The 25,570-nt window shown below is 43.6% G+C and overlaps 1 protein-coding gene across 7 annotated transcripts in view; it reads left to right on the top strand.

The window, feature by feature from the left end:
• ITSN2 (intersectin 2) overlaps positions 1 to 25,570 on the top strand; it is a 317,097-nt gene that overhangs the window by 161,686 nt on the left and 129,841 nt on the right. For all 7 annotated transcript variants that reach the window (XM_033939784.1, XM_033939780.1, XM_033939783.1 and 4 more), the window contains 4 exons: positions 5,286 to 5,740; positions 15,285 to 15,406; positions 17,309 to 17,484; positions 18,943 to 19,093. In XM_033939784.1, coding sequence (XP_033795675.1) covers positions 5,286 to 5,740; positions 15,285 to 15,406; positions 17,309 to 17,484; positions 18,943 to 19,093 — 904 coding nt within the window. The remainder of the gene's footprint in view (positions 1 to 5,285; positions 5,741 to 15,284; positions 15,407 to 17,308; positions 17,485 to 18,942; positions 19,094 to 25,570) is intronic.

The following is a 25,570-nucleotide window of genomic DNA, read 5'->3' as shown; positions in this document are numbered from 1 at the left end:
TTTATATTCAGTGTAGTCGACTGGGGAGTTTTGCTGACATGTTTCACCGTGCAGGCTGTATCAAGGCTGTCCCCATGTATTAGCACTAATGCACGGAGACAGCCTTGATATAGCTTACATCCCTTGCCACGATAAGCTTAGCGGTTGTGTCTACAATAACCCGGTTCAGTTAGAGAATTGGGTTTACCTTAGGCGGCCTTAGGCCCAATTCTATATAGGACGCCCATCGGCTTCTGAGACCAGGCGTCCTATACAGAATCCAGGTCTTAGTGTGCAAATATAAAAACTAACACAGAAAGCTTTAGCATGTCTTGCATTAGATCATTTTCCTGCATTAAGCACTTGTTAGCATTTAATGCAGCTTAGAAAAAGGGCCCTTACATAGAAATGTTTGATAAATTGCATATTTTGTCAAATTTGTAACTATTTTTCTATAGATGATTTACAAAGAATAGCTCAGTCCATTATACTTTTCTCACTTAGATTATTGTAATGTGTTGTACTTAAGCCTCTTGAAAAAGCTTCTAAAAAGGGTTTAACTTTTACAAAATGTGGCTGCTAAAATTGTTTCATTCAAATCAAAATTTGATAGGGTTATCCCTTTATTAGAACAATTACATTGGCTTCCATTTCTTACTAGAATTGATTTTAAAGTTTTATACATCACTTTGAAAACATTTGGCTTCTTACAGTGGTGTGCAAAAAGTCTGGAACCACTTGTGAATTTTTTTAAACTTTATTTAATTTTTAATGCCAACAAAAAGTGCAATACAATTTATATACAAATAATGATAATCAACCAAGCACTTATAATCAATCAGTATCTATACAAAAGATAAAAATTCCCTCCATCATTACCATCAGGAATAATATCAAAACAAAAGGCAAAGGCATGGCTTTGTGTTGAGGCCTTACATGTTCCAGTTATTGCATTTCTTGTTAGGAATGAAGATTTGTCTTATCCAGCTCCTATCCTTTGAAGGACACTTATATTGGTTTCTTGGGTTGTCTTACCATCTTGTCTTCAGTGTCTGGAGTTTAATTTTCATTGATAGAAAAAAATGACAAAACAGTTTAATTGATAAAATTATATATTTTGTGTATGCCATTTTAGTTGTCTGTCTTCTTTATTAGACCTTTTGCTAACTATTCTTGCATGTGCCTGCATCAAGTGTCCATGTCATCAGGAAAAGTGAAATTACTTACTCATAATGTTTGTTCTTTGCTAACAGCAGCACACTTGAGTATAAACTTGCCTTCCTTCTTGAAAATCTTTGGGCCAGTGTTTAAAACAAGATATAAGAACATAAAAATTGCTGCTGCTGGGTCAGACCAGTGGTCCATTCTGCCCAGTAGTCCGCTCACGCGGTGGCCCTCAGGTCAAAGACCAGTACTCTAAATGAGTCCAGCCTCACCTGCGTATATTCCAGTTTTGCAAGAACTTGTCCAACTTTGTTTTGAAACCCTGAAGTGTGTTTTCCCCTATAACAGATTCCGGAAGATCGTTCCAGTTTTCCACCACTCTCCGGGTGAAGAAGAATTTCCTTATGTTTGTACGGAATCTATCCCCTTACAACTTTAGAGAGTGCCCTCTCGTTCTCCCTACCTTGGAAAGGGTGAACAGTCTGTCTTTATCTACTAAGTCTATTCCCTTCAGTATTTTGAACGTTTCGATCAAGTCCCCTCTCAGTCTCCTCTTTTCAAGGGAGAAGAGGCCCAGTTTCTTCAGTCTCTCACTGTACGGCAACTCCGCCAGCCCCTTAACCATTTTAGTTGCTCTTCTCTGGACCCTTTCGAGTAGTACCGTGTCCTTCTTCATGTACGGCGACGAGTGCTGGACGTAGTATTCCAGGTGAGGGCGCACCATAGCCCGGTACAGCGGCATGATAACCGTCTCCGATCTGTTCATGATCCCCTTTTTAATCATTCCTAGCATTCTGTTCGCCCTTTTCGACGACGCCACACATTGCATAGACGGCTTCATTGACATGTCGATCAGAACTCCCAAGTCTCTTTCCTGGGAGGTCTCTCCAAGTACAGCCCCGGACATCCTGTATTCGTGCATGAGATTTTTGTTATCAATATACATCACCTTACACTTATCCATGTTGAACCTCATTTGCCGTGTCGCAGCCCATTTCTCAAGTATGTTGCAGATCATCACAATCCTCCTGCATCTTCACTAGTCTGAATAGCTTAGTATCGTCCACAAATTTAATCACCTCGCTCGTCATACCAATTTCCAGATCATGTATAAAGATGTTGAAGTGCACAGGTCCAAGCACCGAGCCCTGCGGCACCCACTAGTGACGCTCTTCCAGTCCGAGTATTGTCCATTTATCCCCACTCTCTGTTTCCTATGCTCCAGCCAGTATATGATCCAAGTGAGTATTTCACCCTCGATTCCATGACTCGCAATCTTCCGAAGTAGTCGTTCATGTGGAACCTTGTCGAACGCCTTCTGAAAATCCAGATAAACAATGCCGACTGGATCACCCTTGTCTATCCCCCTGTTTGCCCCCTCAAAGAAGTGCAGCAAGTTTGTCAGACAAGATCTGCCTTTGCTGAAGTCATGCTGGCTGGTCCTCATCAGACTGTGTCCATCAAGGTGATCAATGATGCGGTCCTTTATCAGTGCCTCTACTATCTTTCCCGGTACTGAGATCAGACTCACCGGTCTGTAGTTTCCCGGATCTCCCTTCGAACCCTTTTTGAAGATCGGTGTAACATTTGCTACCTTCCAGTCATCCGGAATCTTCCCCGATTTGATTGACAGGTTGGCTATTAGTTGAAGCAATTCAGCTATAGTCCCTTTCAGTTCCTTGATAACCCTCGGATGGATGCCATCCGGTCCTGGGGATTTGTCGCTCTTTAGCCTATCAATCTGTCTGTATACCTCTTCCAGACTGACTGTCAGCCATGTCAGTTTCCCGTCTTCGTTTCCAGCATAGAGCCTGATGGGTTCCGGTATGTTGCGTATATCCTCTTCGGTAAATACAGACGCAAAAAATGTGTTCAGTTTTTCAGCGATTTCTTTATCTTCCTTTAGTATTCCCTTTATTCCATGGTCATCCAACGGCCCCACCACTTCCTTTGCGGATCATTTCCCCTTAATGTATCGAAAGAATGGCTTGAAGTTTTTTGCCTCCTTGGCTATATTTTCCTCGTAGCCTCTTTTGGCTCCTTTTACCGCCTTATGGCACCTGCGTTGATGTTTGTGCTTATTCCAGTTTTCATCCATTTTTGACCTTTTCCATTCCATAAATGAGGTTTTCTTGTCTCTGATCGCTTCCTTCACCTCAACAGTGAGCCACGCCAGTTCTTTGTTCTTTTTCCTCTTGGATCCTTTGTTGCTACGTGGTATATGAAGATCTTGCGCCTCGGTGACTGCGTCCTTGAAAAGGGACCAAGCTTGCTCTAGCGTTTTTACAGCGCTTATCCTCTTCTTAATCTTCTTCCCCACCATGAGTCTCATCCCTTCGTAATTCCCTTTACGGAAGATCAATGCCGTGGCCATTGTTCTGGTCCGATATTTTGCCCCTGTATCCAGGTCGAAGCGGATCATGTTGTGATCGCTGTTTCCCAGCGTTCCTTCTACTTCTACACCTTGTGCCGGTCCTCGTAGTCCCTTTAGAATTAAGTCCAGTATTGCATTTCCTCTAGTATTTTCCTTGACAAGTTTTTCCAGGAAGCAATCGCCTACAGCATCCATGAACTTGGTCTCCCTAGCACAGCCGGAGGTACCTAGGTTCCAGTCTATCCCTGGATAGTTGAAGTCACCCATGATAACTGTGTTGCCTCCCTTGCAGTTGCATTTAATCTCGTCCGTTATTTCTCCATCAATTTCCTCGGACTGCCCTGGGGATCGGTAGTAGATGCCAATCTTCATTTCCAGTGCATTCGTTCCCGGAAGTTTGACCCATAGAGACTCTAACTTATCCGTCAGTTGTGGCGTGCTCTCTCTAGTGGATTCAATTCCTTCTTTGACGTATATGGCAATGCCCCCACCTTATTGAGCCACTCTGTTTCTGCAGTATAGCTTGTATCCCGGTATCACAGTGTCCCAGACGTTTTCCTCAGTCCACCATATTTCCGTGATTCTGATGATATCAACGTTATTTTTTTGTGACATTGCTTCTAATTCACCCATCTTATTCCTTAGGCTCCTTGCATTCATGTACATACACGAATTTGTGGCCTGATCCCTTCTTTCACTTTCTTCCCTCTTGTGTCCCTATCGGTCTGTCTTGCCTATGATCTGATGAGTCTTCCCCTATATCTTCCTGCACGGGATCCTCTGGGTATACCGGTTCCCGAACCATTGACTCTTTCTCTTGGTCGACTGTCGGCTTTCCCCTTCTTCCTAGTTTAAAAATTTCTCAACTTCTCTCTTGAAGTTGCTTGCAAGTAACCTCGTTCCGTCTCTGCTAAGGTGGAGTCCATTCTTCCTGTACAGCTTGCTCTTCCCCCAGAACATTGTCTAGTTGCGCACGAAGTGGAATCCTTCTTCCTCATACCAGCGGTGCATCCACGCGTTGACTCCTTGTAGCTCTATCTGCCTCTTCTCGTCGGCCCTGGGTACCGGCAGGACCTCCGAGAACGCTATCCTCTGTGTTCTGGTCTTCAGCTTCCTTCCTAGCATCCGGAACTGGTCCTTCAGTGCTTCTCTTTTGTAGTTCCTGCTACTCACGTTGTTCGTCCCCACATGGATCATCACTGCTGTATCTTCTTCTTCCACCGGTACATTCAATGAGTGCTAGTGAACACATAGCTTGCCTGTCTGTTTTACAGATAATATTGGGATGTTTAAATCAACGTAGGCTCAATACTATAAGAATGAAGAATAGGCTAAGGTGACTAAAAAGAATTATCATTTTTCATGCTACCTATATGGATTGCAGTGCTAAATATATGAATTAAATTAATGTTGCAACTTGTATTTAAATTATTCAGGTTATTGTGTCAAATCAAAATTGACTCCTTTCTTTGTCTGTTGGCATACAAGTCCCTTCCTGGCATGCTCTAACTTTGGAATTGTGTGTGTGTGTGTTGGGGGGGGGGGGGGGTTGGCACAGAAGAAGAGGAAGATCATGTGATTTGTCATTTTAAGCTGCTGTTAGAAAACAAACATCATGGTACAAACATCATCATCACTTTTTCTGGAGAGGGTTAACTACAAGTTTATTATTTTGCTAGGGAAAAAATAATCGCATTTGACAATAATGAATGTTTAGGTTTAAAATTTGTAACCTTATGTATGGTGCTGTCTGTTTTCTCTCTTTAAGGCGAGCAAAGCAAGAGAAAGAAAATATCTGGAAAGAAAAAGTCAGACAGGAAGAAGAAGAAAAACAGAAACGACTCCAAGAAGAACGACTCCAAGAGAAGGTCCTAGCTGAGAAGCAGAGAATGGAAGAGGAGGCTTCCAGACAGAGAGAGAGGGAAGCTCAACAGCAGAAGCTTGTAGAAGAGAAATGCCGTGAAGAGGAGAGGAATAGACAAGCTGAGATCAGGAGGCAAACAGAACAGAGACAAAGGCAACAGGAGGAAGAAAAAAGAAAGCAGCAGATTAAGGAAGCAGAAGAGAGACGAAAACAGCAAGCGGAAGAAAAAAAAAGAAAAGATGCTGAGAACCAGAGAGAGGCAGAAAAAGGCATTTCCAAATTCACTTTGGATGAGAAATTTGTGGACAAAAAGAAACAGATTGGGCATAAAAGTCTTATGGCTGAGTGGAAAAAAGAAGGTAGCTTTACAGGACATATGTGAATATTATAACCAGGGCTGCATAATGATCCTCTGTTGTGTAATTTCTCATTTTGTGCAAAATGTCCAGAAGAGATGATGTATCAGAGTGCTAGCTAGCATTGTTGATCATAGCCGCTGCCCCATTTCTTTCACTCCTAACCCTAACCCCAACACTCACTCTCTCTCACACTCACTCACTCACTCACACATACTCACTCACTCTACTTTACGCTGCATCCTTCTCTGTCTGTCTCTAAAGCATGCAGTTTGAAGTACAACAGTTATCCCAGGACAAGCAGGCAGCATATTCTTGACTGATGGGTGACGGCACCGACGGAGCCCCGGTACGGACACTTTTAGAGTGATTGCACTCTAAGAACTTGGAAAGTTCTAGAGACCGCACCGCGCATGCGCGAGTGCCTTCCCGCCCGACTCCGACGCGCGGTCCCTCAGTTTCTTAGTTTCCGCAGAGCTAAGAAGTCGCATTTTCAACGGCTGTTGAAAAATTTTTTTCATTCGCCTTCCCGCTCGCGTAAACCTTTCGGATTTTTTTTTTTGAATTCCTTTTTTCTTTCTTTTGTAAAAAAAAAAAAAAAAAAATCTAATTATTTTTTGTCAAGTTTCTTGATTTGCCCCGGCGGGGCCTACTGCCATCATCGAGGCCTCGGCCTTCGATTTGGCAGAAGCCGTTTTTCCGTTCATGCCCCCTCAGCCCGGGTTCAAGAAGTGCCAGCGGTGTGCACGGCCTATTTCCCTTACAGACCCACACAACTGGTGCCTTCAGTGTCTGGGTCCGGAACATCAGGCCTCTACCTGCACCCACTGTGCCACTTTGAAAAAGCGGACTCTCAAAAATCGAGAAATACAGCAGAGACTGCTTTTCGGCACCGACATGTCCGACCCCACGTCTTCGGCGCCGGTCTCGGTACCTGTTTCGTCGGCACCCACCTCATCAACGCCACGCGATACCGCGTCGGCGTCGCAGCATGCAGGTAAGCCGGCTAAGAAGCCTTCCCCGCTGGAACGTCCTCTGGTCTCCATTGCAGAGAGTCCAATCCTGCCGACCGTGAGGCGCCAGCGGAAGCGCTCCGCCCCTATTGAGGTGAGTCCCTCGACATCGGGCTCCTCATCTCCAGGGCGTCGAGCGGCACCGCAGGTACCGCAGAAGAAAAAAGCGGTACCGGTGCCCTCCCTTGATGATCGCATTGCGGCCATCTTGCAGGTGCAGCTGAAGGAACAACTCAAACAACTCCTTCCAGCTCTCCTGACACCGAGCCCTCCGGTGTCGGTCCCCACTGAGCAACCGGTACCGATCGTGGAACAGTCTGTATTGTCACCATCCACTCCTTCGGTACCGGTACACTTGGCCTCATCGGCATCGATGCCTGTCCTCGCACCGGAGCCCAGGTCTCATCACCAATCGGTACAGACTTCGGCTCCGGTGCGACCGATAACATCACCCGGTACCGCGTCGATGAGGTCGGGTAAGTCGGTACAGAAGTCCCGACACCGGGAACCATCCACCCCTGAGTCTCGGGACCGTGGTCCCCATGTTCGAGACCCTGATCTGTGGGGCGACTCTGAAGAACCTTTTCAGTCAGAAGGGGAGTGTTCGTCAGAGGAGGACGAGCCTGTTCTTCAGGATATTTCCTCCAAACCTGATTCCACCTCTTTCTCTTCTTTTTTAAGAGATATGTGTGAATCTCTTTCCATTCCTCTGGAGGCTGAGTCTAAAAAGTCCAAAGCTTTTCTAGACGCTCTTGATTTTGACCAGCCTCCAAAGGAATTCTTAAAACTCCCTTTACATGACATCCTGAGGGAGACCTTTTACAATAATTTGGAGACTCCTCTTACTGTCCCGGGAGCTCCCTGCAAATTGGATTCCCTATATAAAGTGATCCCTATTCCTGGGTTCGATAAACCACAGCTCCCTCATGAGTCTCTCCTTGTAGAATCCACCCTCAAGAAGTCCTTAGGAGCTAGTGTCTATGCCTCTGTTCCTCCTGGCAGAGAGGGAAAAGCCATGGACAAATTTGGTAAGCGACTTTACCAGAATGCGATGCTTGCTAATCGTTCTGGTAACTATGCTTTTCATTTTTCTTTTTACTTAAAGCATCTCCTTACCACCATGGCTTCCTTTGAGCAGTACCTTCCTGTGGGGAATCGTGAGGCTTTCCATCAGTGCTCCTCATCTCTTTTCCAGCTCAGAAAATTCATGGTAAGGTCTATATATGACACCTTTGAGCTTACCTCTAGAGCAACAGCCATGTCTGTAGCCATGCGACGTTTGGCCTGGCTCAGAGTCTCCGAGCTTGATGTTAATCATCAAGACCGGTTGGCTAATGCCCCATGTTTAGGGGATGAGCTGTTCGGAGAATCTATGGACTCGACGACTCAGAAGCTCTCGGCTCATGAAACCCGCTGGGATACCCTTCTTAAGACCAAGAAGAAACCCCCACCTCCACGGCCATTTAGACAGCAATCGGCCTATCAGCGGCGTTTTGTGGCTCGCCCCTTGCAGCCGTCCACTCAGCAACCTCGGAGGCAGCGTCAACAACAGAGGCAAACGCCTAGACCTCAGCAGCAACAACCAGCCAAGCAGCCTCCCCAGCAAAAATCGACTCAGCCCTTTTGACTTAGTCCTCGAGGGCATAGCCAGTGTTCACACATCTCCTCTCCTCCCTCAACCCATAGGAGGACGACTCTCTTTCTTTCTCAGCCGGTGGGAAGTTATCACTTCGGACCAATGGGTCCTCAACATCATCCGCCACGGCTACTCTCTCAACTTTCACACCCTTCCAGGCCAAAGTCTACCAAAAGAGTCTGCTTTGCACACTCCTCAATCTGCCCTTCTTCGTCAGGAGGTTCAATCCCTCCTCCTTCTGAATGCCATAGAGGAAGTTCCTCTGGATCAAAGGGGGCAGGGATTCTACTCCCGTTATTTTCTAGTTCCCAAAAAAACAGGGGACCTAAGACCCATTCTGGATCTGCGAGACCTCAACAAATGCTTGGTCAAAGAAAAATTCAAGATGCTATCTTTAGCAACACTTTATCCTCTCCTCGATCACAACGACTGGCTATGCTCTCTCGATCTCAAAGAGGCCTACACTCACATTCCAATCAATCCGGACTCCAGACAGTACCTTCGCTTCATGATCAATCACTGTCATTATCAATACAGAGTACTCCCCTTCGGTCTTGCCTCCTCTCCAAGAGTGTTCACAAAATGTCTGGTAGTGGTGGCAGCGTTCCTGCGCTCCCACCACCTTCAGGTTTTTCCCTACCTGGACGACTGGTTGATCAAGGCCATTTCATCTCAAGCTGTTCTTCTGGCCACCAACCAGACCATCTTTTTTCTACAACTTCTAGGGTTCGAAATCAATGTACCCAAGTCTCACCTTCTTCCTACACAGAGACTTCAATTCATTGGAGCGGTGCTGGACACTGTCCAGATGAGAGCCTTCTTGCCGGACAACCGTCTTCACAACCTCCAGTCGCTCTGTCAGCAGGTGCTGCCCCAGCACTCCATTTCTGCAAAGCAGATGATGATTCTCTTGGGTCACATGGCCTCCACAGTTCATGTCACACCTCTGGCTCGTCTTCACCTGCACACTCCTCAATGGACCCTGGCCCTACAGTGGTCTCAGGCGACAGACTCTTGCTCACGACACATATCTGTGACATCGTCTCTTCGTCAGTCTCTACAATGGTGGTTGACATCCTCAAATCTCTCCAGGGGCCTTCTGTTCCATCTGCCTCCTCATCAACTGGTCATCACCACCGACGCCTCCCCTTATGCATGGGGAGCCCATTTGAACGAGTATCAAACTCAAGGCGTTTGGACTCCTCAGGAAAAGAAGCATCATATCAATTTCCTAGAACTCAGGGCAATGTTCTATGCCCTCAAGGCCTTCCAACACCTTCTGTTTCCTCAAGTCCTTCTACTCTGCACAGACAACCAGGTAGCCATGTACTACATCAACAAACAGGGTGGAACAGGCTCTCGCCTCTTATGCCAGGAAGCTCAGAAAATCTGGTCCTGGGCAACCACTCGCCACATATTCCTGAAGGCGATTTATATTCAAGGAGAACAGAATTACTTAGCGGACAAGCTCAGCAGAGTTCTCCAACCCCACGAATGGACTCTCGACCCATCGACTCTACAGTCCATCTTTGCTCAATGGGGCACTCCTCAAGTGGACCTCTTTGCAGCTCCTCACAATCATCAGTTGCCCCAATTCTGCTCCAGACTTTACTCTCCCCACCGTCTAGCAGCGGATGCTTTTCTTCTGGATTGGTCCAATCTGTTCCTCTATGCTTTCCCTCCTCTACCTCTCATGCTTCGGACCTTGTTCAAACTAAAGAGGGAACGGGCCACCATGATCCTGATTGCTCCACGGTGGCCCAGGCAGCATTGGTTCTCCCTTCTACTTCAACTCAGTTCCAGGGATCCATTTCTACTTCCACTGTTTCCCTCTCTGCTTACACAGAATCAGGAAACCCTTCTCCATCCCAACCTGCAGTCCCTCCACCTGACAGCTTGGTATCTCTCGGGCTGACTTCAACTGATCTTATTCTATCTCAGCCTGTTCGCTCCATTCTGGACGCCTCCAGGAAGCCAGCCACTCTACAATGTTACCATCAAAAGTGGACAAGGTTTTCTTCTTGGTGTCTCCTTCATCATCATGATCCCAAGTCTCTTGCAGTGGAGACTCTTTTGGATTATCTGCTGTCTCTGTCTAACTCTGGTCTTAAATCTACTTCCGTCAGAGTCCATCTCAGTGCCATTACGGCCTTTCATGAGCCGGTCCAGGGGAAACTCCTTTCAGCTCATCCCCTAGTCTCCAGATTCATGCGAGGTCTTTTCAATATGAAACCACCTCTCAGAGCACCTCCTGTAATCTGGGATCTGAACGTGGTTCTCTCCACCTTGATGAAACCTCCATTTGAACCCTTGGCTACTGCCTCTTTCAAATTTCTCACTTGGAAGGTACTTTTTCTTATTGCTCTCACCTCTGCCAGGAGGATCAGTGAGCTCCATGCACTAGTCTCTGACCCCCTTTTCACAATCTTTCATCATGACAAGGTGGTTCTACGTACACATCCAAAGTTTCTCCCTAAGGTTGTCTCTGAGTTCCATCTCAACCAATCTATTGTACTGCCTGTTTTTTTTCCCAAACCTCACTCCCATGCCGGAGAACAGGCTCTTCATACTTTGGACTGTAAGCGGGCTTTAGCTTACTATTTAGACCGTACTAAGCCCCACAGATCATCTCCCCAACTTTTTCTGTCCTTTGATCCGAATAAATTGGGACGTCCTGTGTCTAAGCGTACGCTATCTAATTGGCTTGCGGCTTGCATTTCATTCTGCTATGCTCAGTCGGGACTGACACTGGAAGGTTCCGTCACGGCCCATAGAGTAAGAGCTATGGCAGCATCTGTAGCTTTCCTCCGTTCCACGCCTATTGAGGAAATCTGCAAAGCTGCTACGTGGTCCTCAGTCCATACTTTTACATCTCATTATTGTCTGGATGCTTTCTCCAGACGGGATGGACATTTCGGCCAATCTGTTTTACAAAATTTGTTTTCCTAATGGCCAACCTTCCCTCCATCCCTCTTTTAGTTAGCTTGGAGGTCACCCATCAGTCAAGAATATGCTGCCTGCTTGTCCTGGGATAAAGCACAGTTACTTACCGTAACAGGTGTTATCCAGGGACAGCAGGCAGATATTCTTGCATCCCACCCACCTCCCCGGGTTGGCTTCTTAGCTGGCTTATCTTAACTGAGGGACCGCGCGTCGGGGTCGGGCGGGAAGGCACTCGCGCATGCGCGGTGCGGTCTCTAGAACTTTCCAAGTTCTTAGAGTGCAATCACTCTAAAAGTGTCCGTACCGGGGCTCCGTCGGTGCCGTCACCCATCAGTCAAGAATATCTGCCTGCTGTCCCTGGATAACACCTGTTACGGTAAGTAACTGTGCTTTCTGGACTAGAAAGAGAGGGAGAAAGATATATCTTAAAGTTGAGCACTACTGGTCCCACCTGCTGTATACAAGCTGGGATGATTGGGTGAGTGAGGGATGGAGGAGTATGTGACAAAAAAGAAGGAGTCATGAGAATGGAGGGGGCAGGGCAAGAGAGGAGAGTGAATGGATGTGGGGAAAGAGAGAGTGGGTGAGGAATAAGATTGTGTGGAGGATCAGGGGAACAGAGGGGACTTGGGAGGTTTAAAAAGGGTGTGGAAGATGAGCAAGAGAAGGGATTAATATAGGGAGTATGAATAATATCCTGCTCTGTTTTGACTCTGGATGATCTTTTTCTCTGAAGATAAGCAAAATGACATGTCCTCACATCTATTAGAAAAAGCCCACACATGAAATAGCTTCTGTTGTTTAGAAGTTTTCTAAAATGCTTATTTTGGTTCTACCATTCACATGCAGCACCTGTGGCCTCACATCAGTTTGCAGGACCCTAAAGTTATTTGAAATTCTTTATTGCTTTTGTGTGCATGGGCCTCTCGTTTCTGCTTCCTTTTTTATTCTGTTTTACTAGGGCTGGGCCAAGATCACTATGGATTACTGGGTCCTGGAGGTGATTCGGGATGGTTATGCTCTGGAGTTTTCCCGGCCCTTTCCAGATCGCTTCCTATCTTCTCCTTGTCAGACGGCATGGAAGAAGCGGGCTTTTTGTCAGACGCTGCAAAGGTTGCTAGACCTCAAAGCAGTAGTTCCAGTGCCTCCTCAGGAGTTTTGCACCAGCCGGTATTCCATTTATTTCGTAGTACCCAAACAAGAGGGGTCTTTTCGGCCCATTCTGGATCTGAAGGGAGTCAACAGGGTTCTCTCTTTTTACATGGAGACCCTGAGATCTGTTCTTCTGGTGGTCCAACCGGGGAAATTCCTGACTTCTCTCGATCTAACGGAGGCCTGCTTGCATGTTCTGATTTGCGCTTCCCATCAGAGGTTCCTTCGTTTTGTGATCTTGGGACAGCACTATCAGTTTTGCGCACTTCCCTTTGGCCTCACCATGGCTCCGTGAATGTTCACCAAGATTATGGTAGTCATGGCGGCGGCCTTGCGCAAAGAGGAAATCCATCAAAACAAACTAACACCACAGGAAGCTCTTCAATTCCCCGAAGTAACCCGTTCAACTCTGTAACTCTTCTGGAAATGTCCAGATAACCTCTTATGCAATCCGCCTTGAACCGCAAGGTAACGGCAGAATAAAAGTCACTAATGTAATGTAATGTAATTCTGGTTCATCCCTATCTGGATGACTGTTTGATCCAAGCAAAGTCTTTTCAGGAGAGTTCCCAGGTTATGGCTCAGGTTGTGGAGTTTCTGCAGTCGCTGGGATGGGTGGTCTTCCTCCCAGAGGCCCGATTGAACAAGTTGCAGATTCGCCTTCTGATGGGTTCCTTGGGTGCTGGATTTTCTCCAGGTTTTGAGGTTGATGGTGGACTCGGGCTCACATGTGGCCACTTCAGTATGCTCTGCTTCAGCGGTGGTCCCCTCAGTTGCACAATCTGGACTCTCCCGTTCCTCTTTGGGGGTTGGTTCGTTGCAGCCTCCAGTGGTGGCTAAAGTCTTCCAATCCTGGTGCATGGAGTGAGTCTGGATCACCCCCAATAGACAGTGCTTATTATGGACGCCAGTCTCCTTGGCTGAGGACTTCAGTGTCTCAGTCGCTTGACTCAAGGCAGCTGGTCTCCAGAGGAGGCGTCTTGGTCGATCAGTATTCTGGAGATCAGAGTCATCCGGTTGGCATTGCTAGCATTCCAGATGTTGCTAATGGGTACATCGGTCCGGGTTCTCTCGGAGAACTCCACAGTGGTGACTTATGTCAATCATCAGGGGGAAACCATGAGTCGTCTGGTGGCACAGGAGGTGGCACAGGAGGAGGTGCTTATGGCCTCAGCAGAGACTCATCTTCTGGACATCTCGGCTTCCCACATAATGGGAGAATGTCCAGGCAGACTTCCTCAGTCGTCACATGCTAGAACCTGGAGAGTGGTGTCTCGGTCCCATAGCCTTCAAGTTGATTGTGCAGGCTTGGGGTCAGCCAGTCATGGGCCTGATGGCCACAATTATCAATGCCAAAGCGCCCCAGTTCTTCAGTCGGCGCAGGGATGTTCAGGCCAAGGAGCTGGATGATCTGGTGAAGCCTTGGCCGTCAGAGGGCTTTCTGTACGTGTTTCCTCTGTGGCCGATGGTGGGGAGAGTCCTTCTTTGGGTTGCACGATCCTGGTGGTGCTGGACTAGCCCCGACAGCCGTGGTTCACAGATCTGGTTTGTCATCTTGTGGCAGATCCTCTTCCGTTGCCCCTCTCACCAGACCTTCTGACTCAAGGCCCGATCCGGGTCCCTTTTGTCTTGCGGCTTGGCTCTTGAAAGGGAACGCCTAAGTAAGAAAGGTTATTTAGATAAGGTGATCTCCACTCTCTTGGGGTCCCAGAGACTTTACACTTCTCAGGCTTATGTTTGTGTTTGACATATCTTTGAGGAGTGGTGTGCTGCACGTGGAGTGGTTTCCATTTGTGCCTCTTTGCCTCACATCTTGGAGTTCTTGCAGGATGGTCTGGATAGGGGTCTGGCCTGGCCTTCCCTCTGGGTTCAGATTGCAGCTTTGTCTGCATTTCATAGTTTGCTGCATGGTAGGCATTTGACATCTTCTCAGGACATGATTTGTTTTTGCGGGCAGCCAAATTGCTTCAGCCAGCAGTGTGGCCTTCGGTTCTGGCCTGGGATCTCAATCTCATCCTGTCCATGCTTGTATGCCCTCCCTTTGAGCCCATAGGTTCTTGCTCGTTGAAGGGCGTTCATCCTGGTGGCCATTACTTCTGCCAGACGTGTTTCCGAGCTGTAGACTTTCTCTTGTAGGCCTCCCTTCCAAGAGTTTTCTAGGGAGCACGTTGTGCTGCAGCCTGTTCCTTCCTTTCTGCCAAATGTGGTTTTGCCTTTTCATGTCAACCAGTCCGTGGTCCTCCCGGTTTTGGGTAGTCTGGAGGGCTCTTTGTAGCAGAGGCAGTTGCGCAAGTTGGATGTCTGTAAAGTCCTTCACGCTTCACGGAAATCAGATTGGCTTTTTGTCCTCTTAGTGGGTTCTCATAAGGGGGATGGTGATTCCAAGTCTACCATTGTGCGCTGGATCAAGGAGACTATCACTTTGGCGTACCTACTTCAAAAGAAGCCTGTTCTGGAATTTATCAAGGCTCATTCCATTCGGGGTCAGGCCACAAGGAAAATTTGTAGATGAAGAGGGATTTGAACCAGGCTTTCTCTTGTTCTAACCAAGCTCCATTAAATTTCAGATAAAGCTTGACACATGATTGAGGATAGTTCTTCTAATTTGAGACTAAAAAGGAGAATATGGCAAATAAGCTATTCATAGGAACTAGACAAAAAAAAGAAAAACCAGAAAAGAAAACTGAAACTTGAACAAAGATTGCAAGGAGAAAAACATTTAAAATGATGTCTGTAGGCACGGTTTAACAAGAAAAATCAGAATAAATAAATAATAATCTAATTTTTTTTCTATCATCTCTAGACAACACTGTTAGCGGAACAGAATACAAGTCGACAACTACCTTCGTGAACTATAGAGCTTTGTACCCATTTGATGCAAGGAATAATGATGAGCTTAGCTTTCATGCTGGGGATGTCATTCAGGTAAGGAAGACTGCATAAGTGGTTTTTTTTAATTTAAAAGATCTGGGCCATATGTATAGTTTGAGCTGTTTAATCCAAAACAGCCCAAGTTATACTGTTATAAAAAAAAGGTAAGAATTGGTAAGGGTGAGCTTTAAATACAGAGGGGCCCCAAAAAAATGTATACATGAAAAATATCTGCATAAAATTTTATGACTCTTCTTACAGCCACATGGTGGCTTTAGCCATCTTTAGCGACAACGTAATACTGTACATCGCCACCATAATTTGATTCGGATTTTGAAAAAGGGCATAGATAACCACTATTGAAGTGTGTATACATTTTTTGGGCCCCTCTGTATATAGGTGGCAAATAAGTAGGCATAACTTTATAAATGGTTATGTAATTAAGTTTTATATTTGGATTTTCAGTGGTGATGCTACTATGCTTTCTACCACAAAAAATCTTAAGATAAGATTAAGTTTAAGATATCCTGTCTTTTTAAAATATGATAGCCCTACTGTTGATTGGAGTATAAACATACTTTATTTTACAATGTGTAACTTCAGAACAAATAAAGTGTTTTTTTTAAATATATACTACAAACTAGCTTTTCCCCTAGACCAGGGGTAGGCAATTCTGGTCCTCGAGAGCTGGAGCCAGGTCAGGTTTTCAGGATCTCCACAATGAATATGTACGAGATGGATTTGCATGCACTGCCTCCTTGAGATGCAAATCTATCTCATACATATTTATTGTGGAGATCCTGAAAACCTGACCTGGCTCCAGCTCTCGAGGACCAGAATTGCCTACCCCTGCCCTAGACAACATAATTGATTATTTAAGAATACGATTCCACACAGACGTATCAATTTATTTGAGGTTATATTACTTAAAAAAAACCATCAGAGTACAATGACAACATCCCTCGCTTACCAAACTGCACTGAAAACATAATATTCACTGCCTGCTTTAAAACCAAATGGTGAAGACTGATCCTGTTCACTTAGGCACTATCCTCTACTAAATGCTCCCCCTCCCCGCCCCAGACCAACATTGCAGTTACAGTTCTGGTACTCAGGAAGCAGACACCAATGCTCTGTGCTGGGTTGGTGCAGGGCCTTGGGCATCTGCGCATGCTCAAGTCTTGCTGGACTCCCTGTGAGAATCCTGGAGAGGGTGGGAGCCAGCAGGCCTTGAGCATTCACAGATACTCAAAGCCACTCACCAGCCCAGCACAGAGCTTTGATGTTGACTTCGGCTTTCTGAGCAATAGGACTGTAAGTATGATGCCAGTCTGGGGAGAGCGGGTAGTGAAGGATAGGAATGCTGGTCACTGGGGGGGGGAATAGCAGTGCCATTCATCGGGGGAGGGATAGGAGTGCCAGTCATCTGAAAGGGGTGGAGGATAGCGGTGCTGGTCATCTAGGGGAGTGGAAGATAGCAATATTGGTCTTTGGGTGGGGAGGGGAGAAAAAAAAGCACCATCATCAGAAGGGGGCTTGAATATAAATTAAGACCTCTATTTTTGGGTCATTTTATTGGCCCAAAAATCTCAGTTTATATTCTAGTATATACGGTAAGCTCAGAGTTAAGTTATAAATTGTCTTCTGTTCAGCAGACAGTAGACAATCTTCATAGTGGATAAAATTTAAGCCACTGCTTTCCATCCATGTAAATAACAGCTGGGAAACAAACCTTGCTCTGCTTGCTAGCACACAGTGAGTTGATAGTCTTATCTCAGAAATGAACTTATGTAATTCTCAAAAACAGTTTGATAAACATTTTTTATTACTTTCTTTGCATCTTGGCCTATTATAACTTTAAATATCAATGTCTAATATTTTAATTAACAAATGTTTCCAGTTATAGTTGCATCACATTCTGAGATTGGAGGGGTTTTTTTAACATTGTTTTTTCAGGTGGATGAAAGCAACATGGGAGAAGCAGGCTGGCTGTATGGCAGTATTCAAGGAAATACTGGCTGGTTCCCATCCAATTATGTTGAAAAAATGCTAGAAAGTGAAAATGTTTTATCTCCTAAGAAGGCCTTACTTCCTCCTACAATATCTGTGTTCCCTACCTCACCAGCATCTAAGTAAGTTATCTTTTAGCTGATAGGATATAAACTATGAACTTAATGCAACTTCCCAAACAACTAATTACGATGGGGGATCACACTTCAAACACTGAATGGACAGCACGTTTGTGCAGACTTTCATTTCAGCAACGCTGAAGTCTTTATCTCGGTTTCATTTGACTGGTTGTTTTTTTTTATTTTTATTGATGTCTCACTGCATCAGGATTGTATTGAGTGACCCCTGATGCAGGTTGGTTGATTGAGGGGACAATTGGTTTTTCACATAGGTGTTATGAATGTTGAATAATTTTGTTCATTAAATAAATATAGTAGTCAAGTAAAAATAGTGTTATGTGTATACCAAATAGTGTTACTTGTATACCTCTGTTCCCTTTCTCTAATAATACATTTTGTTTAAAGATTAGAAACCATTCAGTATGACATATGTAATAGGGGAAATGAGGAGGAAAGGGACAAATCTTTTTCACATCACTGTAGTGCATTGAATACAGTACATTTGAATGAAGAATAATGGTGAGCATATGGGAAGCAGTACAATAATTGAAAAGTTATATGATAAATATTTATATCAAGACCATATGAAGCTTCTTGAACAATCTGGTTTCAAAATAAGTATGCAGAATGATGGTTACCTATGGCATATGCTATGCTGTTTCCAAGTGCCATTGGTTAATATGCAAGAGTCAAAGATTGGCTTTGGAAGGAAAAGATCACTTATTAGCAGCAGTTTTAAAATCTACATGTAGTAGGCTGGAGAGATAAATAAGTGTTTCATTCCCCTTCATAGCTAGGGTTTCCTTTTTAGTTTAAAAGCAGAATACTCTGGCTGTTTTTGTAGCCTGATAGTTTAGCATGCTTTTTCACTTCTGTATCCTGAGTTTACCAAATACTTGAGGGTTATGTACCCTGTAAATGCACAGGTACTGAGTTGTTTTTGGTGAGTGAGATGAGGGTTTGGGGCTTTTTAATCGGTACATCTCTAATCACCTCAATCACTCAAATCTGTTGTGTAGAGCGCATCAGTTCCTGTGGACCCTAGTGAAAGCAGCTAGTATAATGTTTCTCTCCATACTACCTATTGGTCTTGTACAATGGCCCTAGATATGTTGTTTCACTTGTTATGTTATTGTTCACATCTCATATCTTTGAATAAGCATTATAAAATGAATCTCTCAAGTACTGTCTTATATCTATAGCCTGTACCTGTTAAATGGTTATTTGAAAATCTATGAATATCTAGGAATTCTCTGTGTGTTGGAGATGTTACCTGGCGGCCGACGCTAAAAACATTAGCGTGGCTTTGTAAAGGAGGGTGTAAAAGGAATGTTTGTAGGTATATTCAATGTATTCCTATGTGCCTCTTTAATTTGACATTACTGCTATTTCTTTGTACATTTATGAAATAAATTTGGCTAATGAACAAGTTGCATAATTATTTTAATGTTCAATTTTTAGGCCATTGTCACCCAGTAAATCAGCAGCTGAAACAGAATCTGAGTATCAAAATGCACCTTTCTCCACCTTAAATGTAAACACGACATGGCAAAATATCTCTGCCTTTACTCGGACTGTATCCCCAGGATCCATCTCCCCCATTCGTGGTCAGGTACATTTACAAAGTTATTTTGTTGTATTTTACTGATTTGGTTTATCTAACTGTGGTATGTAGTCAGATTTATTCTTGAATAAATGGAAAATAATCTATTACTATAAATGATTCGTAGTTACTCTTCTGTCTTGACAGGTTGGCAAAGTTGCACTGACTTTTGCCTCCAAAAATCAGAAGAAACACTTTACATTTCCATTTAAGAGACCCTTCTACTGAACTGCATTGGGCACTTAACATACAATTCGTTGAGTGTTAATTTCTAGTGCAGTACTGTGTTAAGGGGCTTTGCAGTAAATTTGTAATGTGTAGTAAACTTCATGTTACGTGACCATCATGGTAGAGGGTATAGTATGGGCAGGCATTTGACAGCACAGCATTTAGCACATGAGGTCAGATTCTATAAATGACTCCGAGCAGCATGGTTCTCAACCAACTGCTAGGAGCCATTTATAGAATCCTACCTAGCAGCGCTTAGGCATGCTTAGGTATTGCTAGGTGTCCTGGAGGTAGGTACTGGCATATTAGGCCAGGTTTTATGGCACATAACACGGACACCTAGTGATATCTAAGTCAACCATGCCTACTTTTCAGGTAGGTGCTGGAAGGCGCCCCAAAAGGCGTTCTAGGCACTGTGTGGAATTCCGTGCCTAACTTTTAAATTTAATATTTTAACATTAATTATTCAATTAACTTTAATGGCACGCTAATTGATTTAATTTAGTTTAGACACGGATTTTAGTTAGGCAGCCTCAATTACAGTGCCTAGTGGCACCTAACTAGAGTACCATTTATAGAATCAGGCCCATGCTGATTAATGCAGAGTTCATGTGGAACCACTTACTGCCTCCTGAATAAGAGGCATTAAATCTATGGACAGTATGGAATGCTATCTGCAATTTTAACAAAGGACCTAAAAGGGCTGATATTGGCAATGCTTCCAATACTTTCAGCATTAAAATTGCAGCTATCATATTGTAAAGTCCCACGTAAAGCTGCGGCAAATGTCATTTTTACCATGACTTCGTAGAAGAGCACCTAAATTTTTTCCTTTGGATCTAATATTGCCGTTTTGGATCAGTTTTCAGTTTTTCTTCTAACATAGTAAAACATGTTTTGCAAGTGAATTTTATAGCTTAGAATTGTTCTTCTGTTACTATACCAGCTCTGTATTACTTGACCACCTTGTCTACTGGAGGAGCTTTCTTAGTTGCCTCCAGTCTCTCTTTTTTTCTAGGCTAGACACATCAAGAGTGTGCACAGAAGGAAACATTTCTCCATACAAATAGGCTGTATCTCTATACTGATGTAGTTTTCTGCAGATGTACATTCTGTTTTTTATAGAATCTGTTGTACATTTAATTTTTTTTTAATTTTGTATTTATTTGAATGTTAATTTTGCATTCAGAAAGAAAACCAAGCAAGACAAAGCAAACTTGCACAGTTATTTTGATTCTGTATTTTTAAAGCAGTGAGAGAAAACAGTGAATAGATTACTGGGTAAGACCAATGGTCCATCTTGCTTAGTAGCCCGTTCTCACGGTGGCCAATCCAGGTCACTAGTACCTGGCCAAAACCCAAGGTGTAGCAATATTCCATGCTACCAATACAGGGCAAGCAGTGGCTTCCCCCATGTCTTTCTCAATAACAGAATATGGACTTTTCCTCCAGGAACTTGTCCAAACCTTTCTTAAAACCAGCTACACTATCCACTCTTACCACATCTTACCAGAACTTAACTATTCTCTGAGTGAAAAAATATTTCCTCCTATTGGTTTTAAAAGTATTTCCCTGTAACTTCATAAAGTGCCCCTAGTCTTTGTAATTTTTGACAGAGTGAAAAATCGATCCACTTGTACCCGTTCTACTCCACTCAGGATTTTATAGACTTCAATCATATCTCCCCTCAGCCGTCTCTTTTCCAAACTGAAGAGCCTTAACCGTTTTAGCCTTTCCTCATATGAGAGGAGTTTCATCCCCTTTACCATCTTGGTTGCTCTTCTTTGAATCTTTTCTAGTGCCACTATATGTTTCTTGAGATAAGGAGACCAGAATTGAACGCAATACTCCAGATGAGGTCGCACCATGGAGCGATACAGGGGCATTATGACATTCTTAGTCTTGTTAACCATCCCTTTTTTAATAATTCCCAGTATCCTATTTGCTTTTTTGGCCACTGCCGCACATTGGGTGGAAGGTTTCATTGTATTGTCTACAATGATACCAGATCCTTTTCTAGGGTGTTAACCCCCTAGGTGGACCATAGCATCCGGTAACTGTGATTCACTTTGCATTTATACCATTTGTACGCCCAGTCCTCCAATTTCCTAAGGTCTGCCTGTAATTTTTCACAATCCACATGCGTTTCAACAACTTTGAAAAGTTTAGTGTCATCTGCAAATTTAATCACCTCACTCGTCGTTCCAATTTCTAGATCTTTTTTTTTTTTTTTTTTTAATTTATAATTTTCAATTTACAATTCAAGTATCACTTGTACAGAAAAATAAAGATAAGCCAATAAAGCACTAATATAATCATTCTACATCCCAAACTTATTACAAAGAAAATCATTATAGCTTAACTTCAGCTCTAGTCCACAATAAGGATCCAAAGTATACATAGCTGAAAATTAAAGTAATATTAACAAGCTAAATTGTTATATAAAAGAAAATAGACCCTTTAGGCTGAGATGGGTTAACAAAAATCAATTATCCTCTTATTTCCCCTTAAACCTGAGGTGCTGTAGACAAGAATGTTGTCAACTGGCTTGGATCAAAGAAGACATATTTTTTCATACGATATTGTATCATACATTTACAAGGATGTCAAAGATAAAAAGTCACCCCCAAAGCTATAACCCCTGGTTTTAAAAGAAGAAATTCACGTCTCCTTCTTTGTGTATCTCGAGCCAGATCTGGAAAAATCAATATTTTAAGTCCCATAAATTTCTTATGTCTATTTTTGAAGAAAAGCCTGAGCAACCAGTTTTTATCTTATGCTAAGGCTACTGTAATCAAAAGTGTTGCTGGCTTAGCCATTTCTATATCAGAATGTTCCAATATTGCAGTAACATTTATCGGTTGCTGGTCCTTTTCTTGTAATTGCTGCTGTTCCTCTCTTTTAATAGGTAGGTAATAAACCTGCGTAAGTGGTGACAAAATATCTTCGGAAATTTCCAATATTTGCATCATATAACGTTTCACCATGTCTCTTGGAGATGTAGATCATCTAATATAATAAAATGATAGGGGCGCATGCACACTAAAAAAACGTGTTCCCTGATCGGTCGCAAAAATACAAGTGCGCATGCGCAGGTTTTATGTCACCACCTACTTGCTTTCTACGTCACAGCCTCCCTGCTCTCCACAAGCCCAACCGCAACCAGACGATGATCTCCGTTCCTCCTGCCGCCGCCGATCTCCGTTCCTCCTTTGACACCCACCCCCTTCTCTTCCCGCGGGCCCGAATGGCGATTCCAGCAGCGTGTGCATCAGTCTACACACGCTGCTTCGGGCCCTTCTACTGCCCTGATTTGCTCTGCCGCGTCTCTGATAATGTCATCAGGGACGTGCCAGAGTAAATCAGGGCAGTAGAAGGACCCGAAGCAGCGTGTGGAGACTGATGCAAGTGCTGCTGGAATCATCACGTTTGTAGTCCGGACCGTGGGAAGGGAAAGGGGGGGGTAGAGGAAACGCTAATGCTGCTGCACAGGGAACGGGTGGGGGGGAGGGAAATAGAGGGGGAGGGAATGCTGCTTTGGACAGACAGACAGAGAGAGGAAGGGAAACACAAAGAAAATAAGAAAGACATAAGGGCAGGTGCACAGGGAACTGGTGTGGTGGGAGGGAAATGGAGGGGGATGGAATGCTGGTTTGGACAGACAGACAGAGGGAGAAAGAAGAAAGACACAGGGGCAGGGAGATACACAGAAAGACAGACAGGCAAAGGGGGCCAGGGACAGAGACAGACATAAAGGACAGCGGGAGCCGAGTCAGGAGGGGTGCGGGATGCGTCAGTGGGAACTTTTCCAATGGGTGCAACTGGGCGGCTGTCGGGAACCTCTGATCAGGGACAGAGCAAGGTAAGAGTATCATAGGGATAAGAAGGAGGAGGGGTGATAAAAAAGGAAGGGATGCCTACTGCTGGACAGGGGGAGAAGGAAAGAGATGCTGATGGACAGGGGGGGTGAAGAAAAAGGAACAGAGGACAGCCAAGGAAAAAGAAAGGCAGAAAGAAAGAAAGCGGCTAAGGAGAGAGAGAGAAAGAAATAAAGACAGACACACACACATATGTTCTAGCACCCGTTAATGTAACGGGCTTAAAGACTAGTTTTTAAATAAGTTAAATAGCACCGATCCCAGTATAGACCCTTGCGGAACTCCACTGTTTACTCTCTTTCATTGTGAAAAATGACCATTTAACCCTACCCTTAGTTTTCTCTCTGATAACCAGTTCCTAATCCACAACTAGACTTTGCTACCTATCCCGTGACTCTTTAATTTTCTCAGGAGCCTCTCATGAAGAACTTTATCAAAAGGTTTCTGAAAATCTAGATACACTATATCAGGGGTCTCAAAGTCCCTCCTTAAGGGGACTTAAGGGGAAAATCCAGTCGGATTTTCAGGATTTCCCCAATGAATATGCATTAGATCTATGTGCATGCACTGCTTTCAATGCATATTCATTGGGGAAATACTTTTTTTTTTTAATCTTTATTGATTTTCAAACTTTGACAGTGCAATACAATTAATTGAACATAAAACGCACTATTAACTACACAAGTAATACATAAAATAATCATTTTCTCCTACCCTCCTCCCAATTATTAATACAATAAGACATATGATGTGATTACAATCCTGAAAACCCGACTGGATTGCGGCCCTCAAGGAGACCCCTGCACTATATCAACTGGCTCACCTTTATCCACATATTTATTCATACCTTCAAAGAAGTTAAGCAAATTTGTGAGGCAAGATCTCCCTCGGCTGAACCCATGCTGACTCAATCTCATTAAATCATGTTTGCCTATGTGCTCCACAATTTTTTTTTTTTTTAATAGTTTCTACCATTTTGCCCGGCACTGAAGTGAGGCTTACTGGTCTGTAATTTCCTGGATCTCCCCTGAAGCCCTTTTTAAAAATCGGCATAACATTGGTCACCCTCCAATATTAGAGAGGAAAGAGAAAAACATTCCTCTTGGGCAAGGGTGTGTGTATGTCTGATCTGCCCTTTTAATGTTGCTTAACTTCAGGTATAAATGAAAAGTTATAACATTAGGGAAAAAAGTTCTAAATATAAAATACCGAAGAGAGACAGCAGGATTGCAGTTATTACACTTCACCGACATTTCAAGAAGTGCTACTAACATGTTTTGTGTGGTGTGAAGGGGTCCCATAATTTGATGAGAAAGGTAACACTGCGAAAGTGGTGAATCTGAAAAAAGACACCGGTCAGAATGAGAATGGACAACCAAGTGTAGTATGGAGAAAATTTGTAGTTTATTATTAAGTCATAAACCAAATAATCATATACCTTACACAGCCAATTTCCAGATCATTTATAAATAAGTTACATATCACTGGTCCCAGTACAGATCCCTGCGGCACTCCACTATTTACCCTCCTCCACTGAGAAAAATTCCCATTTAACTCTATCCTCTATTTTCTATCTGTTAACCAATTCCTAATCCACAACTGAACATTGCCTCCTGTCCCATGACTGTTTAATTTTCTCAGAAGTCTCTCATGAGGAACTTTATCAAAAGCTTTCTTTTTTTTTTCCAATTCTTTATTATTTTCAAAACTTACAATAAATGTAACAATAAAATACAACATTTTCTTCAATATCACACTTAATTATTAATATCTATTTCAGAATTAATTCCCCCCTCCCTCCTAAACAATCACAATGTTCAACATATAAAATGTCTATATTGACCCTCAATCTAATATATCCAAATTTATTATCCTATCAGACCCCCAACCTCCCCCCTCCCGGATGTGCATGTTTATAGGGGAAAACAATAATTAGACATTACAATATTTTGCTAATGGCTCCCAGGTCTCCTGAAATTTTTAAAAATTCCCTTTCTGAATGGCTAATGCTCTTTCCATTTTATATATATGACACAATGATCTCCACCAAAAACTATAGTTAAGCCTTTTCCAATTATCTAGATACACTACATCAATCGGCTCACCTTTATCCACATTTATTAACACCTTCAAAGAAGTCAAGCAAATTGGTAAGGCAAGATCTCTCTCAGCTGAACCCATGCTAACACTGTCCCGTTAAATCATGTTTGCCTACATGTTCCACAATTTTATTTATTATAATTGTTTCCACTATTTTGCCCTGCACTAAAGTCAAGTTTACTAGTCAGTAATTTCATGGATCTCCGCTGGAACCTATTTTAAAAATTAGCATAACATTGACCACCCTCCAAACTTCAAGTACTACAGATGATTTAGCGAC

The sequence above is a fragment of the Geotrypetes seraphini genome, chromosome 3 (genome assembly GCF_902459505.1).
Source record: "Geotrypetes seraphini chromosome 3, aGeoSer1.1, whole genome shotgun sequence".
Taxonomy (NCBI): Eukaryota; Metazoa; Chordata; class Amphibia; order Gymnophiona; family Dermophiidae; genus Geotrypetes; species Geotrypetes seraphini.
Note: the sequence above shows the minus strand (reverse complement) of the source record. Positions and strands in the feature narration are given on the sequence as shown.